General features: G+C 35.1%; 1 protein-coding gene across 9 annotated transcripts in view; it reads right to left on the minus strand.

The window, feature by feature from the left end:
• TINAG (tubulointerstitial nephritis antigen) overlaps positions 1–14,385 on the minus strand; it is an 83,078-nt gene that overhangs the window by 61,988 nt on the left and 6,705 nt on the right. For all 9 annotated transcript variants that reach the window (XM_081045009.1, XM_081045013.1, XM_081045008.1 and 6 more), the window contains 2 exons: positions 9,279–9,342; positions 8,488–8,577 (listed from right to left, as the gene is read on the minus strand). In XM_081045009.1, coding sequence (XP_080901135.1) covers positions 8,488–8,577; positions 9,279–9,342 — 154 coding nt within the window. The remainder of the gene's footprint in view (positions 1–8,487; positions 8,578–9,278; positions 9,343–14,385) is intronic.

Genomic DNA, 14,385 nt, shown 5'->3' on the forward strand with positions numbered 1-14,385 from the left:
ATTACAATTTATTTAAATTAATTTTATTACAATTTATTACAATTTATTGAAATTTAATATATAAATATTAAAATATCCTATCATATGTTAATGAGTTAATTTGAGTTAAGTATGCAATAATCTTAGTTATTAATGGAGTACAGCATACAGAATAGAGTCAGTGGAATTGTAGCAGCTATACATAGTCAGAGGGGTAGTAGATTGGGGGAGGATGTTATCACTTTGTAAGTGGTATAAATGCCTAATTATTACATTGTTTTGTACACCTAAAACTAATATAAAAAAATAATGTAATATAAATTAAATAGATGTGAAATTAGATAACAAAAAAGTGCATGTTTTTCTAGAGATATATTCTGTGCTTTTACACAGTAAAAGAAGATTTGTTTTCAAAATCTAATATTAAAATTTGAAGATAACAAAATTTTCATGAGATTGTAGGAAATGAAAAATGAGAAAGATGAGACATCAAAATTACAACTAAACTATAAGACAACCATCACTGAGAATCACCTGAAGTCTAGCTGAACAGAAGCCCTACAACTAAGGGCATATAGAAGAAGCCACCTCGGGGCTGGCAGGAGGGGCAGAGACTCAGAATGGGCTGATCCCAAACCCACATGTAGCAGTTAAAAATCAAGAGGGATATCTCAGCTTTGGAAAATCCCCCCTGAGTAGTGAGGGGTCCCAGCCCACACCAGGGTCCTGGTGCTGGGAAGAGAAGTTCCCATACTTCTGGCTGTAAAAATCAGTGGAGATTGTGGCTGAGTGAGACAGAGTGTGGCTAGATCTCCAGGTGCTCCTCTTAAAAGGCCCATGCATGGACTTCCTCACTGACAAGACTCACTCACTCTAAGCTCCAGCTCTGGGGCAGCAGCTCAAAGGGTGCCAAGGTCATATGGGGAGGAACTCAATTTTCTGGCTTCATGGCGAGGGCCAGAGAGTCGAGTTCTTCCAGAAAGAAGGACTGGTAGAAGTCAGTGTTCCTTTGTTGAGTCCTTCCCCCACCCAGCCTGCAGGTGCAGGCAGGCACATTATCTGAGTCTTCATCAGCCTGGCTAGCACCATTTATTCACCCTGGTCTGGTGATTCCCCAAGACCCTGCCCAATCCAACTTGTGAGCCCACCCAAGCTGCTTCCAGTGGATTCTCTATGCAAACAATTTGTCTTGGCTCATTCTGAGGACATTTCTAAAATCTCTCAAAGGTTCACAAATGTCAAAGAAGCAGCATCTGTCCTCACTGAGCCCTGTACCTCTTGCTAAGCAGTCCCAAACCTGGTACAAGCAGCAGCCAGTCTCAGTACACAGTTTAGCCTCTCTCAGACATCTCTAAGCCTAGCACAAATAGCAACCATCTGCAGATCACTTTGTAACTCATACCAAGTAGCCCTGGGCAGGGCACAGGCACTGGCTGACCTTGCCCGCACCAGACCTCCTCCCAAAAGGCCTTAAAACCTTACTCCCAGTGGCTAGCTTCAGACCACACAAAAATGCCCACTTCCACAAATGACGCACCCAAAGGGCAGATGGCAGACCCCACAGCCTCAATACAGTGAATCCTACTCCATAGGATCAGCTCCTGCAGAACAGCTCCTCCACAGTAGTCATGGCCAGTCCTCATAACCAAACAGCCTGCGGGTCTATCCCTCCCACTGACATGCCAACAGCAATCAAGGCTCAACTACAACAGGAGAGAATACGCAATCCACACTGGGGACACACGTGGAGAACACAGCTCAGATGACCAAGGAGAATGTGCCACTGGGCCACATAGGACACCTACTACATAAGGCTACTCTATCAAGACCAAGAGATAAAGCAGCTCTACCTAACGTAGAAACAAAAACAGAGAGTCAGTCAAAATGAGGAGGCAAATAAACATGTCCTAAACAAAAAAATGGAACGAAGCTCCGGAAAAAGAACTAATTAAAATGGAGACAAGCAATCTACCAGATGCAGAGTTCAAAACACTGGTTATAGGGATGCTCAATGATCTCAGGGAGAACTTCAACAAAGAGACAGGAAACATAAAAATGGAGACAGAAACATAAAAAAGAACCAATCAGATCTGAAGATACAATAACTGAAATAAGGAATACGTTAGAGGGAATCAACACTAGACTAGATGAAGCAGAGGATCGAATCAGTGATTTGGAAGATAAAGTAGCACAAAACAGCCATTCTGAATAGCAAAAAGAAAAATAATCCAAACAATGAGGATAGTTGAAGGAGCCTCTGGGACAACATCAAGTGTACCAACATTCACATCATAGGGATACCAGAAGGAGAAGAGAGAAAGTAAGGAATTGAAAACTTATTTGAAGAAATAATGACAGAAAACTTTCCTAATCTAGTGAAGGAAATAGACATACAAGCCCAGGAAGGGCAGAGAGTCCCAAACAAAATGAACCCAAAGAAACCCACACCAAGACACATCATAATTAAAATACCAAAGTTTAAAGACAAAGAGAGACTCTTAAAGGAATCAAGAGAATAGCAGTCAGTTACCTACAAAGGAGCTCCCTTAAGACTGTCAGCTGATTTCTCAATAGAAACTTTGCAGACCTGAAGGAGCACAAAGTATTCAAAGTAATGAAAAGAAAGGACCTACAGCCAAGATTATTCTACCCAGCAAAGCTATCATTTAGAATTGCAGGAGCTACAAAGAGCTCCCAGACCAAAGAAAAAGAAAGCTAAAGGAGTGCATCACCATCAAACCAATATTACAAGAAATATTAAACAGACTTCTTTAAAAAGAAGAAAAAATATCAAAAATATAAATAATAAAATGGCAATAACTACATATCTATCGACAATTACTTTAAATGTAAATTGATTAAATGTTCCAACCAAAAGACATAGTGTGGCTGAATGGACAAAACCAGAAGTCCCTTACATATGCTATTTTCAAGAGCCTCGCCTCAGATCTAAAGACACCCACAGATTGAAAGGAAAGGGATGGAAAAAGGTATTTCATGAAAATGGAAAAAAAACTCCTGGGTAGCAATATAAATCAGACAAAATAGACTTTAAAACAAGAGACAAAGAAGGACCCAGTAATTCCTTCTGGGTATTTATATCAAGAAACCCAAAACACTAATTTGAAAGGATGTATGCATCTGTATGTTCCTTGCAGCATTATTTTCAATGGCTAAGATTCAAAGAAATTTAAGTGTCCATCAATAGATGAATGGATAAAGAAATGGTACATATACACAATGGAATACTACTCAGCCATAAAAAAGAATGAAATTTTGCCATCTGCAACAACATGGATTGACCTAGAGGGCATTGTGCTGAGTGGAGTAAGTGAGACCAAGACAAATGCATATGATTTTGTTTATATGTGAAAATATAAAAAAATAAAATAAACAAACAAACAAAACATAAACAAACTCATAGATACAGAAAACATTTTGATGGTTGCCACATGGGTAGGGGGTTGGGAAAACTGGATAAAAAGGGGAAGCTATTAAGAAATACAAAATAGTAGTTACAAAATAGTCATGGGGATGTAAAGTATAGCCTGGGGAATATAGTCAATAATATTGCAATGACTATGAATGGTGCCAGATGGGCACAGGATTTATTGGAGTGATCACTTTGTAAGTTATATAAATGTCTAATCACTATGTAGTACACCTGAAAGCTATATAGTGTTGTATATCAACTGTAAAAAAAAAAAGTTAAAAAAATATTTTAAAAATGATGAAAGTAATTTAATCATTGCTTGTTTGAATTGTTTACAAATTGAGGGCAATATATTTTCAGCACTTATATCTAAACCTTATCCTGTTGTGATTATTACCAACATTGTTTATAATGTGATAGGCTAGTAAAAATGAATGAAAATAATACTCAATTTTCAATAATATGCCTAACAAATTAATGCTTTCCCTTAGTTCATAAAACCTTAAGCAACTTTGAGCCATAATTTTAAACTGAAATTTCCATTACCCAAGGAATTTCAATAAAAAATCCTCTGAATATATTAGATATTACAGCACTATTTAAGAAATTAATAGGACCAGCCTTAGAAAATCATAATATCAGTAAAGTATGTTTTTGGTGCCTTACACTAGTAGTTTACAAACATTTAGAAACATTTGTGGGTCATTTAATGAATCACTTAATTTAGTGAGCAGGGATCAATATTTAAAAAAATAAAATAAAATATAGGAAATATTAGTTTATTGCACATAGTAAGGGTTAAGTACTATATATATATATATATACACACATACATACATATATATATATATATATGTGTATGCATATATAGTGTGTGTGTGTACCAGGTCACAAAATTAAATGTTATGTTTTAATGTGACTTACGCTCAAAAAAATGTGAAAGGCAATATCCTACCTCAACCTCTTTTGACCTGGACTCATCACTTTCCCTTTAATCCAATTTAACGTTTATTAACAATCTTAATTTATCTATCACAATCTCTCATAAACACTGAAAGCACTGAAATAAATGTTTTTACCCTCAAGGATCTCATACCTAAAACCGACTACGATGAGAGAAATAACTTCAGTATGTGTCATATATTAGCAGTAGATCAAAGTATGATCATAGTAGAAAAGTGAAACATAACTCTTCCTGAAGGAGTTGGTACAGTTTTTTTACAGAAAGTTACTTTAGGGCTCAGTCTGGAAGAAGAATGAGTTTGGTGTCCAGATGTGAAAGAAGAAAGCATTTATTCTAAATAAAGACAACTCTAGAGCAAAGCATGCAGGTTTGAAATTGGGTAGCACATTTGGGGAATAACAGATCAACTAATTGCTTAAAATATGAGAGGGACTGGGAGACAGAAGCTGGAAAAGGTATAAAAGATGAGGCAGTAAAGAGGCTTTTGGGACAGATTGTTATTTATGGTAAGGAGTATAATTCTATTCTATAAACAATGAAGTGTCACTGAGGATTTTTAAGAACATGAGCAGCAGAATCAAACTTTTGTTTTAGAAGGATAACCATGAAAGTATAAAGGATTGGTTGGAATTTGGTCAGTCTGGAAACAGAAAGAAAAGCTGGGTCATTTCAAACTAGGCTTGATGAAGAAATACCTTAGAATATAGCAAGGAATAGAGGAAATAAATATTTAAAAGAAACTTTAAATGTAGGAATTATAAGAGCCTAGTAACTGAGAGTGAACAGGAAAGAAGAATCAAACTAACTTCAAATTTTCTGGCTTGGTTGACAATTTGGAGGGGATGCCAGTAATCCAGGAGAGGTCAAAGAGGTTAATCCTATCAGTGTGGGCTATGCTGATTTTGAAAAACCAGTGAAAAAAATCAAAGCCAATTTATCCAACAGACTAGATTTTGAGTTCACAAGGAAAATCAAGTTTAGAGATGTGATAGAATAAAAATGGCCATAAATGTTACAGTGGCCAAGACATGGAAACAAGACATGGAAACTTCAATAGATGATTGGCTATATACAATGGAAAATTAGTCTGCCATAAGATGAAATAGTGCCATTTGTGACAACATGGATGGATCTTGAGATTATTATGCTAAGTGAAATAAGTCAGACAGAAAAAGTTGAGAACCATAGATTCCACTGATACGTGAGATATAAAACTGAAAGCAACAAAAGAACAAGACAAAAAAAGAAACAAAAACTGATAGACAGATAATAGTTTAGTGGTTAGCAGAGGGTAAGGGGGGAAGGGATGGCAGATGAGGGTAAACGGGATTAAATATATGGTGATGGAAGGAGAACTGACTCTGGGTGGTGAACACACAATGTGATTTATAGATGATGTACTACAGAATTGTACACCTGAAACCTATGTAACTTTACTGGCCATTGTCACCCCAATAAACTTGAATTAAAAAAAAAATGGCCACAAATGTTTTGCAGTTCTTTCCATCAAGAGGTGGAGTCGATTGCCCCAATCTTTGAATGTGGGCTAGCCTGGTGCCTTGCACTGTCCAATAAAAAGCAAATTTCTGCCATGCAAATTTTAGGCTTAGGACTTAAGAGGGGCCCTTTGCAGCTTCCACTCATGTCTTAGAAGAATGTCATTATGTGAAGAGGCTAATGTTAGCCTGCTGCAGATACACAGCCCACCAATAACCAGGACCAACCACCAGACATGGGAGTGAGGCCATCATAGAAAATTCAGCCCCAGTTGAGGCCCCAGCTGTCTATAGGTACATGAATAACTCCAGGAGAGACCAGCAAAAGTCTCAGCTAAGTCCACCCAAATGGCTGATGGGAACAAATGAAAAGCTTGTAGTTTTAAGTTGCTACATTCTGGAGTGGTTTTTCTGTGCAGCCTCAGATAATTGAAATGGTAGTCTGTCTCCCTTTGTTCCAAGACTGATTATTACTTGTGCCACTAATTTGGCACCTATATACTGTCCTATCATTAGAAATCGTTTCTCAAATTATGACATGTTGACTCCTCAGCTAGATTTAATTTATTAGATAGAAATTATTTATTTATATTCTTAGCAGTGCTACAAAAGAAACACTTTTTGTTTTTATTAATTGATTGCATTAAAAATAACACAAGGAATAAATAAGCACTGAAGTAGATTATGTACAATGAATAAAGACCTGGATCTAAAAAACTACCAAGATGCGAGAAATCAATGCTTTAAAGCAAAGGTTGTATACGTTTCTATGTAGGCTATTTTTAAAAGCATTTAATAAGTAATAAGTGATATGATCTTGTTTTCACACATGAAAACAATCTGAACTTGAGGAACAGAAAGTATCTGAGAACTAGAACTTTCTTTTAAATTCTAGGACTTCCTCTCTCCTGTTTCCCCTAGTAATTAATTTTAGATTTACTCCTTTCCTTCATAGGTCATTTCCTTTACTTAACTTTTTTCTTTAGTCGGTGCATATTTCCTTTTGCTCCAATTATACTTCACTTTTTATTCTTGAAAGTCATCTGTGTGTGCTACTGAAAGAAAAAGTCCCTGCCTCTTAAATAGTCCTACAGTTCTCTGATCATAAACAAACAATGGAAAGAAAATTCTTCCCTCCAAAAAAGACCACATTCCCAACAGCTTCTGTACTCTTACATGTACTTTATTTCCACATTGCTTTAGGCTGTGGTTTCTCATGGGTTCTGGTGACAGAAAGGCAGACTCTTGATTATGGTTTCTTGGAAGTGTGTGCTTATAGGTCAAGCATTTGAATCTTGTTAGGGACCTAATTCAGATCATTTCTCATAATGACACATACTTTTATGTTCTTTTAATGATTTAAATAGCACTTAACCACAGAAAATTAGAATGAGTTTTCTCTAGAAATACTTAAAATACCATATTATTATCTAAAATATTGATTAAACATATATATACATACATATAGATATGTATGTATATATATATATATATATAGATATATATATATATATATATATATATAGAGAGAGAGAGAGAGAGAGAGAGAGAGAGAAAGTGAGAATGGTTTAAGAATATTAATGTCAACAAATGTGGCTTTCTATATTTCTTGTCTTCCAAGAAAATACTTTGGGTACATTAAAACAGTGTCCCCACTGTGCTAGGAAACACGTCTTAAGTGTGGAAAAAAATGGTATTTCTAAATTTTAAAAATACATTTCAGGATTACTTCACTTTTATGGTTGCTCACAAATCTTATGTGAAATATTTTCCAAAATGTGGAAAATATTACTAAAGGTGTACAGATTTGACCAATTGTAGTGGAAAAATCCTGAGGCAGGCACCAACCAGCCTATCCTTCTTTCTTTCAGTTCAGTAAAGAAAGCCAGTGTTAGCACCTACATCTCAGTTTCCTCTTTGTAAGTGGAGAAGCCACCTAATTTATTAATCTTCTGGATTGCATCAAACAGCTTTTTTTTTTTTTTTTTTTTTTACATTTAAGTGCCAATCAGCCCTATCTTTACTTTATTAGCAAAGTGTCTCAACCTGTCTTTTGACTGAACTGTAAGCAAAATTGGCTAGATATCAGCCATGTCAGTGAAATTGTCTAGATGGGCTGGTTATTTAAGGGATCATCAAGATATAAACTACTTTCACAAGGCTCAATGCTACCAGGATAGCTGAGCGTGTGATTTGGCTGGGTCAGGGCCACAGCTAAGGAAAGATGGTAAGCATGAATAAATCAATTATGCCTACTTCTTGATTTTGTCTAAATATTTATCCAAACTAAAGCGCCCCCTACTCTCCTCGTTCACATATGACGCTGCTTCTTTCTAGACAATTTAAGACTAGATTTATGTTCAGATGTCTGTGCTATTATTATGTTCTAGATTTATTCTTTGTGCATTTTAATTTTTAATTATTTAATATTCACCTCTGTGCATTCCAATTTTACATACCTTTCTACCACCCTTGCCATTTCTATCCCACTCTTTCTTTTGAAATAATGACTATCTTTAGAAGGAAATGCATTGTTTGGAACCTGAGAAGTAACTGCGAGTGCCAAAAAAAAAAAAAAAAAAAAAAAAAAGCCTAAAAAGCAAGATTTCTCTCACCCATAGTCTCTTTTATTGACATGGTCAATTAATTCTGGTTCAACAAGGCATACATGCTGGGAACATTTCCATTGCTGTCCTGAGCATGTGCTGCAAAGATATAAAAATTATAAAAGTGACCTGGCCTTTATGAAGTACATTTACAAAATGAGTAACCAGAGCTGTACATTGTTAAGGCATAAAACATGTTTTGATTACAGTTAGTCATATGCCTATTTGATTGGGGACAGAAATAAATCATAACACATGCATTAACTACCACTCACTGTGCTCTTATCTTCTATTCCAGGCGATTAATAAATGAAATAACCACACATTCACGGAAGTTTGAAAACACAAGATAATTTAGACATTAGATTCAATGTGTTTGTAATTGGAAACTTTCTACAGGATAATCCTTTTAAGGGAGCCTGTTTATATATATATATATATATATATATATATATATATATATATATATATATATATATATATATATATATATATATAGTTACTGTGTTCAAAGAAACACGATTTGCCTGTTAGAATGTTTATAATTAAGAGGTATATTTAATTCAAGCCTGCTATACATTGTCATGAACATCAAACTCAAGCAATAAAAATATATTCATGATTGGATTTTTCAATATTCATTAAAATTCAATATGCTTATAAAAAGCTACAGATATGTGATAGCTTATTACTCATGATTCTGTCTATCTGTATTTACATGAGCATTTTTTTCACTTATATTCCTTCTATTTGAAGAAAACACACAGAGAATTCAGTTTTGTGCCACTTAAATTCATTACCAGGAGTTGCAGTTCTCTTTAATTGCTGATCCTTCTTCATAATGTTGACCATCTCTGAAGCAACCTGTCAAATAGCATGTAAACAAATGAAAATTCTAAACTGAGTAATAAAGTGCATTAATAAAATAAGTAATCTAAAGTTGTGTTTATTTTTTCAGTTATGCAAAAATATGTGATGTCACGCTGATGGAAATTCACATCTGGTTTGTGTCAAGGTTTATATATCGAATTCTTCTGGGTTTATTCCATGCACTTTCATTTTTAAACTGCGTATTATGTTTCAACAGAGAGGATTTGTAAAGCATAAAAGCTAGATTACCAAGGAATTAATCACTAACCACACTCAAAAAAAATAATGTGTTTAAATAAGTAGGCAATAAAATAGTGTTTAAATAAATTTTAAGAAATCGAATCAAGTCTCATAAGTGAATATGATTAATTGTATGACTAGAGTAAGGAGCTCAAAGTTTTGAACACAATATGGAGCTATTTCATGGAATTCACCTGACAAAGATAAATTATATTTATTTCTTCAGGATTTAGATCAGGAGAAAAATTTATGGTACCGACAAAATTGTAGCCATTTGTGTTCCAAACCCAAATCTTTCTCAACTATTAACTGAAATTAGTTGTTAACTAGTTTACCAGATTATATAAACTACTCAGACTAGATCAATGGTGAATTATCATATTATGAAAGTCATCAGTAAGACATTGTGAAAATAGTACTCTGGTTACAAATTAAATCCCCTTTGAAAATATAATTTGCATAAATTTAAAATTCATGCTGAATTAGCAAAGTAGCAAAATTCACTACTTTGCCATGTGAAAAGTTTTTTGACAGAAATGCGTAATTGACAGATCACATCAATGGTCCCTAATTAAACAAAATTAATTCTAACTTTTTAGTCACTCAATCATAGGGGAAAATCTACATGTTCAGAAAGCATCCAAAGGACTTGGTGTAAATACCAGCTACAATGTCACAAAAGCCACTTACGGAATTAGCTATCCTCTGATTTTTCAAAAAATTGTTCCATAGGAAACATTTCACAACTGCTCCTCTTCAGCTTGTATTAAGTTTTCACAGTTCAATATTTTGCTTCATAACTCTAAAACCTCTCTGTGTCTATTCACCTCCCTCACATGATTTTTTGACATTCCACATAAGAAGGACAAAAACCACCTCTCTCTCCTGGATGACAAGCTTCTTGATCTAGCAAACTCAGGGGAAGGGAAAGATTCAACTTTAAATCAAGTTCAGAGTTTTCATCACTACCTAGGTTTAAATGTTTTTAATAAATGAATTTATGCTACATTTGTAACCTGAAGAGACCCTAGAACTTTTATTACCTAGGAGCAACAGAAAATTCATGCAACAATTCAAGTTTTCATTCAGCCAAAGGAAGTCTTTCCCTGAATAGTTTTAAAGGGAGAGTGGGGACAAAATCCAAGCTTATTTTTAATTATCCCCCATGTATCTTGCTTGTTCAACATACCCAGTTACATAGATAAAGGAAACAGAAATTACAAAGGTACTAAGGAAAAAAATGACTGTCCCACTTCTGACCTGTACTCCAGCTAATAATTTTGGAGTCAAGAGAATGCTCTCACCAGGCCTACCCAAAATCATCAGTACTAAATTGGAAGTTCCGTTTCTTGGTCATCCTTCCTTCACATCAAGTCACAGTTGACTATGAGAAACTGTTGACTGTAATCTCACTTGAACAAAAACCATAATCAGTTGATCTGAGCCAGGTCAAGGTGCTGACGAAGTGAATAATCAGCTTCTACACAATAATTCAGAGACATCGTCCACTCCTTTCCTATACTTCCCAACTCCAGTATCCCCCCATTCCTTACATAGCATTTAGAGAGATATTTAAAATCTGTGAGGTATCACTCCCTGCTTAAAATCCTCAAGTTATTCCTCATCAAATTTAGAGTACAACCAAGCTGTGACCTTATCCAAAGAGTCACGGTACTAATCTCTACCTGTATCACTCTTATTGTGCTGGCTGGGGTAAGGTTCCCAGAAAAATGAAGGATTTGCATGATAGTAGTGAGGATGGAGGAGGCAGCAGACATAATTTGGAGGTAAAGCAAATGGGACTTCTTCATGGACTGAGTGTAGGGAATGAGGAAAATGAGGAATGAAGGATGTCTCACTAGGATTTTAGCTTGCGCGATAGAGGAACAGTGAAGGTATTACTGAAAGAAGGAATAGGTTTGTGGTAAAAACATCCACAGTTCTGCTTTGTGTATTTCAGATTTAGATTAAATCTAGGTTGGCCATCCTAAAGGAGAATGTCAAATAGAGTAGTTTATGAAAATCCAGTGTTGAGTCAAGGCTGAAGCTTGAGTTTGAGACATCAACATACATATTTTGTCAAAGCTTTGAGACTAAATAAAAGTCCATTTGAGAGCGTGAATATAGGTAAGAGAAAAAGGTCTAGAACTGAGTTGAAAACACTCCAGCCAACAGACATTGAGAAGAGAAAACTGGGAAGGAGTGGCTTGTGAGGAAATAGAGGATTCTGGAGAGGGTAGAATCTTGGAAAGCAAGAGAAGAAAGTATTTCGTATAAGCATAAGTAGTCAACTGTGTATAATATTTCTAGGAGGTCAAGAAAAGGAACACAGACATCTGAATATTGCATTTGGAAATACAAAAGTGGTCAACACCCCTGCCAACAGAGATTTCAGTAAAATAGCAGGAAATGGCATCTTGTAAGAGAACAGATTAATGAGAGACATGGAAGTCAGGAAGCAAAATGTTTCTTTCAGATATTTTGCCATTAAAAGAAAAAAGGAAATGGGATAGTAGCTGGTTAAGGACATTGAGTCAAAGGAGGGCTTTTTCAAAGTTGGAAGCTGTAAAAACACATTTTATAAATTGATAGTTGATCAGGGAAGGGGTAAAATGATACTTCAGGGGGAGAGGGAGGGAGGTAGGGAGGTAGGGATGGAGGAAAAAAGAAAGGAAGGGAGGGAAAGAGACAGTTGTAAGGGTGAAGATCTTGAAAAAGACAAGAGAGTATGGAATTCAAAGGTCAAGAAGAATTGACTCAAAGTAAGCAGTAACCCAAATGGAGGTAGGTTGAAAATTATGATGATGGAGAGATGAATTTCTGGTGGCCTTATTTCCTCAGTGAAATATGTATGAAGCATCTCAGAGTGAGTTAATCAAAGTGGTTACACCTATAGCATCTCAATGACAACAGGAAAAGTAATGACTTGAAATTAAGGGAATTTTGCAATGTTAATAGTCACTAATACAAAATATTTGGAGTGAAATAGTTGATCTATTGATTGGAGAAAAGATGATGATAAATGTCTGCTGTTTATTTTTAAATGCTTCATCATAATGTGTTATAATATCTGGGCTGGACTACACTTGACCTTAGGGAAGGCAGTCGCTTGCTCTAATAAGGATTCCACATCCCAGCAGTGGTCAGCAGTGTGCATTCTGAACAGTCAGATTCCAGGGCAGCGGCTGCAAATGCCTCAATTATATGCCTTTTGATAAACACTAGAATGTTGGTGTAATGAATGTCAGAAATGTGCTTTTATTGGTAAAATTAGTGGCTTGTTAATCAGCATAATGGATATACCTGTCTTCCTGAAAATAACATCTAGTCGATATGATATAATATGATGATATGATATGATTATATTATATTAAACATAGTCTTATACTAAAATAAAAAAAGGTCTTCTAATAATTTTTACATCAGCATCAGCAGAACTGATGGTCTGGCTTGGTCTTATTTTTGGGGAAACACGGTAAGTAATCAGCTATTACTGGTTAAATTAATATTATTCAACTTATGTAGATTAGATAAAATATTTTAAAGCCACGTTCCACTCCTATGCCCCACAATTTATATGTATCTCTTAAGGGTAAAAGCCTTTAACTCTTAGACCATGTGTCTTAGAATTGAACTCTAAAAGTTCTTGTGTCCAGCCACTGGTAAGAGGATTTCTCATTCCCTGGTACCCATTGTAAGGGTAACAGAGTCCTATGTATGTAATAGTATCATGTGTCCCTCCAACAAATGTTTCATGCAATTTAGATGTGGGAACATCTAAAAGGACAGGGACGTGAGATTTCATGAAGCTTACAGCCATTGTATGAATTCATTTATGTCTCCTTACCAATATATTAATATATTTTTGTAACTATTAGTATGTATGGCAGAATTTGGACTGTGACTAATCTTCATTATAATGTGGTTAAGGAGGTTGTGAAGAAGTAAATATCCCTTATCCAATTCAAATGTGTCAGTGGCTTACCTACATTTTTTTTACCAATGCTAACATGAGTTGTGTGTAATCAAGTTAGTTTAGGTCTGTTCCCAACAGATAGTATACTAGACTCTTTCCTTAAGATCTGCTACACCAAAAGATTCTGTCTGGAAAATCTACTCTGCTTCTGTTTCAAACTCTATTACTTGTTTTCTGTATCTGACATTTCAAATCCTCCAATGACTGGAAGTTACCATCAGAGATGGGAGGGGAAAAAAACACAGAAGGAAGATATTTACCGATATGCCCTACTTCCAATTTACACAAAAGAGATGTGACTTTCTTTAATCCTCAAGACAATGTACATAGCTTTAAGTCACTGGTTTAAAAAGGGCTCTTGGGATAGTTGCACTATAAAGATCTGGACAATACCACATTACTAGATAACTGAAAAATAATATTTAATAGATCAATGAATGAACAACTTCACATATCAGAGGAAAGTCACTTTATACATGCAACATACCACTGTCTTTTCATTTTAGTTAATTTGGTACAATTTTTCAATATTGTACAGGACTATTTTCTTTCAACCATCTACTTCAATAAGATGAAACAAAAAAAAATACCTTCATGAGAGCAATTATAGTCTCAGTGAGTTTTTTTACTACTAAATAAAGTGATTAATTTCTTTCCTCCATAATGAATGAAATAAAAACTATACCTACCTAACTTCTACCTAAAACATGATCCTGAATAAAAGTCTTAGCAAAATTCCAGCTCTCAAGCAAAAATGAACATTGAAGAAGTAGCAACTACCTTTCTAAATAGACTATATGTCTCAAATAAGAAAAGCTCAA

This window comes from Rhinolophus hipposideros, assembly GCF_964194185.1.
Source record: "Rhinolophus hipposideros genome assembly, chromosome: 3".
Classification (NCBI taxonomy): Eukaryota; Metazoa; Chordata; class Mammalia; order Chiroptera; family Rhinolophidae; genus Rhinolophus; species Rhinolophus hipposideros.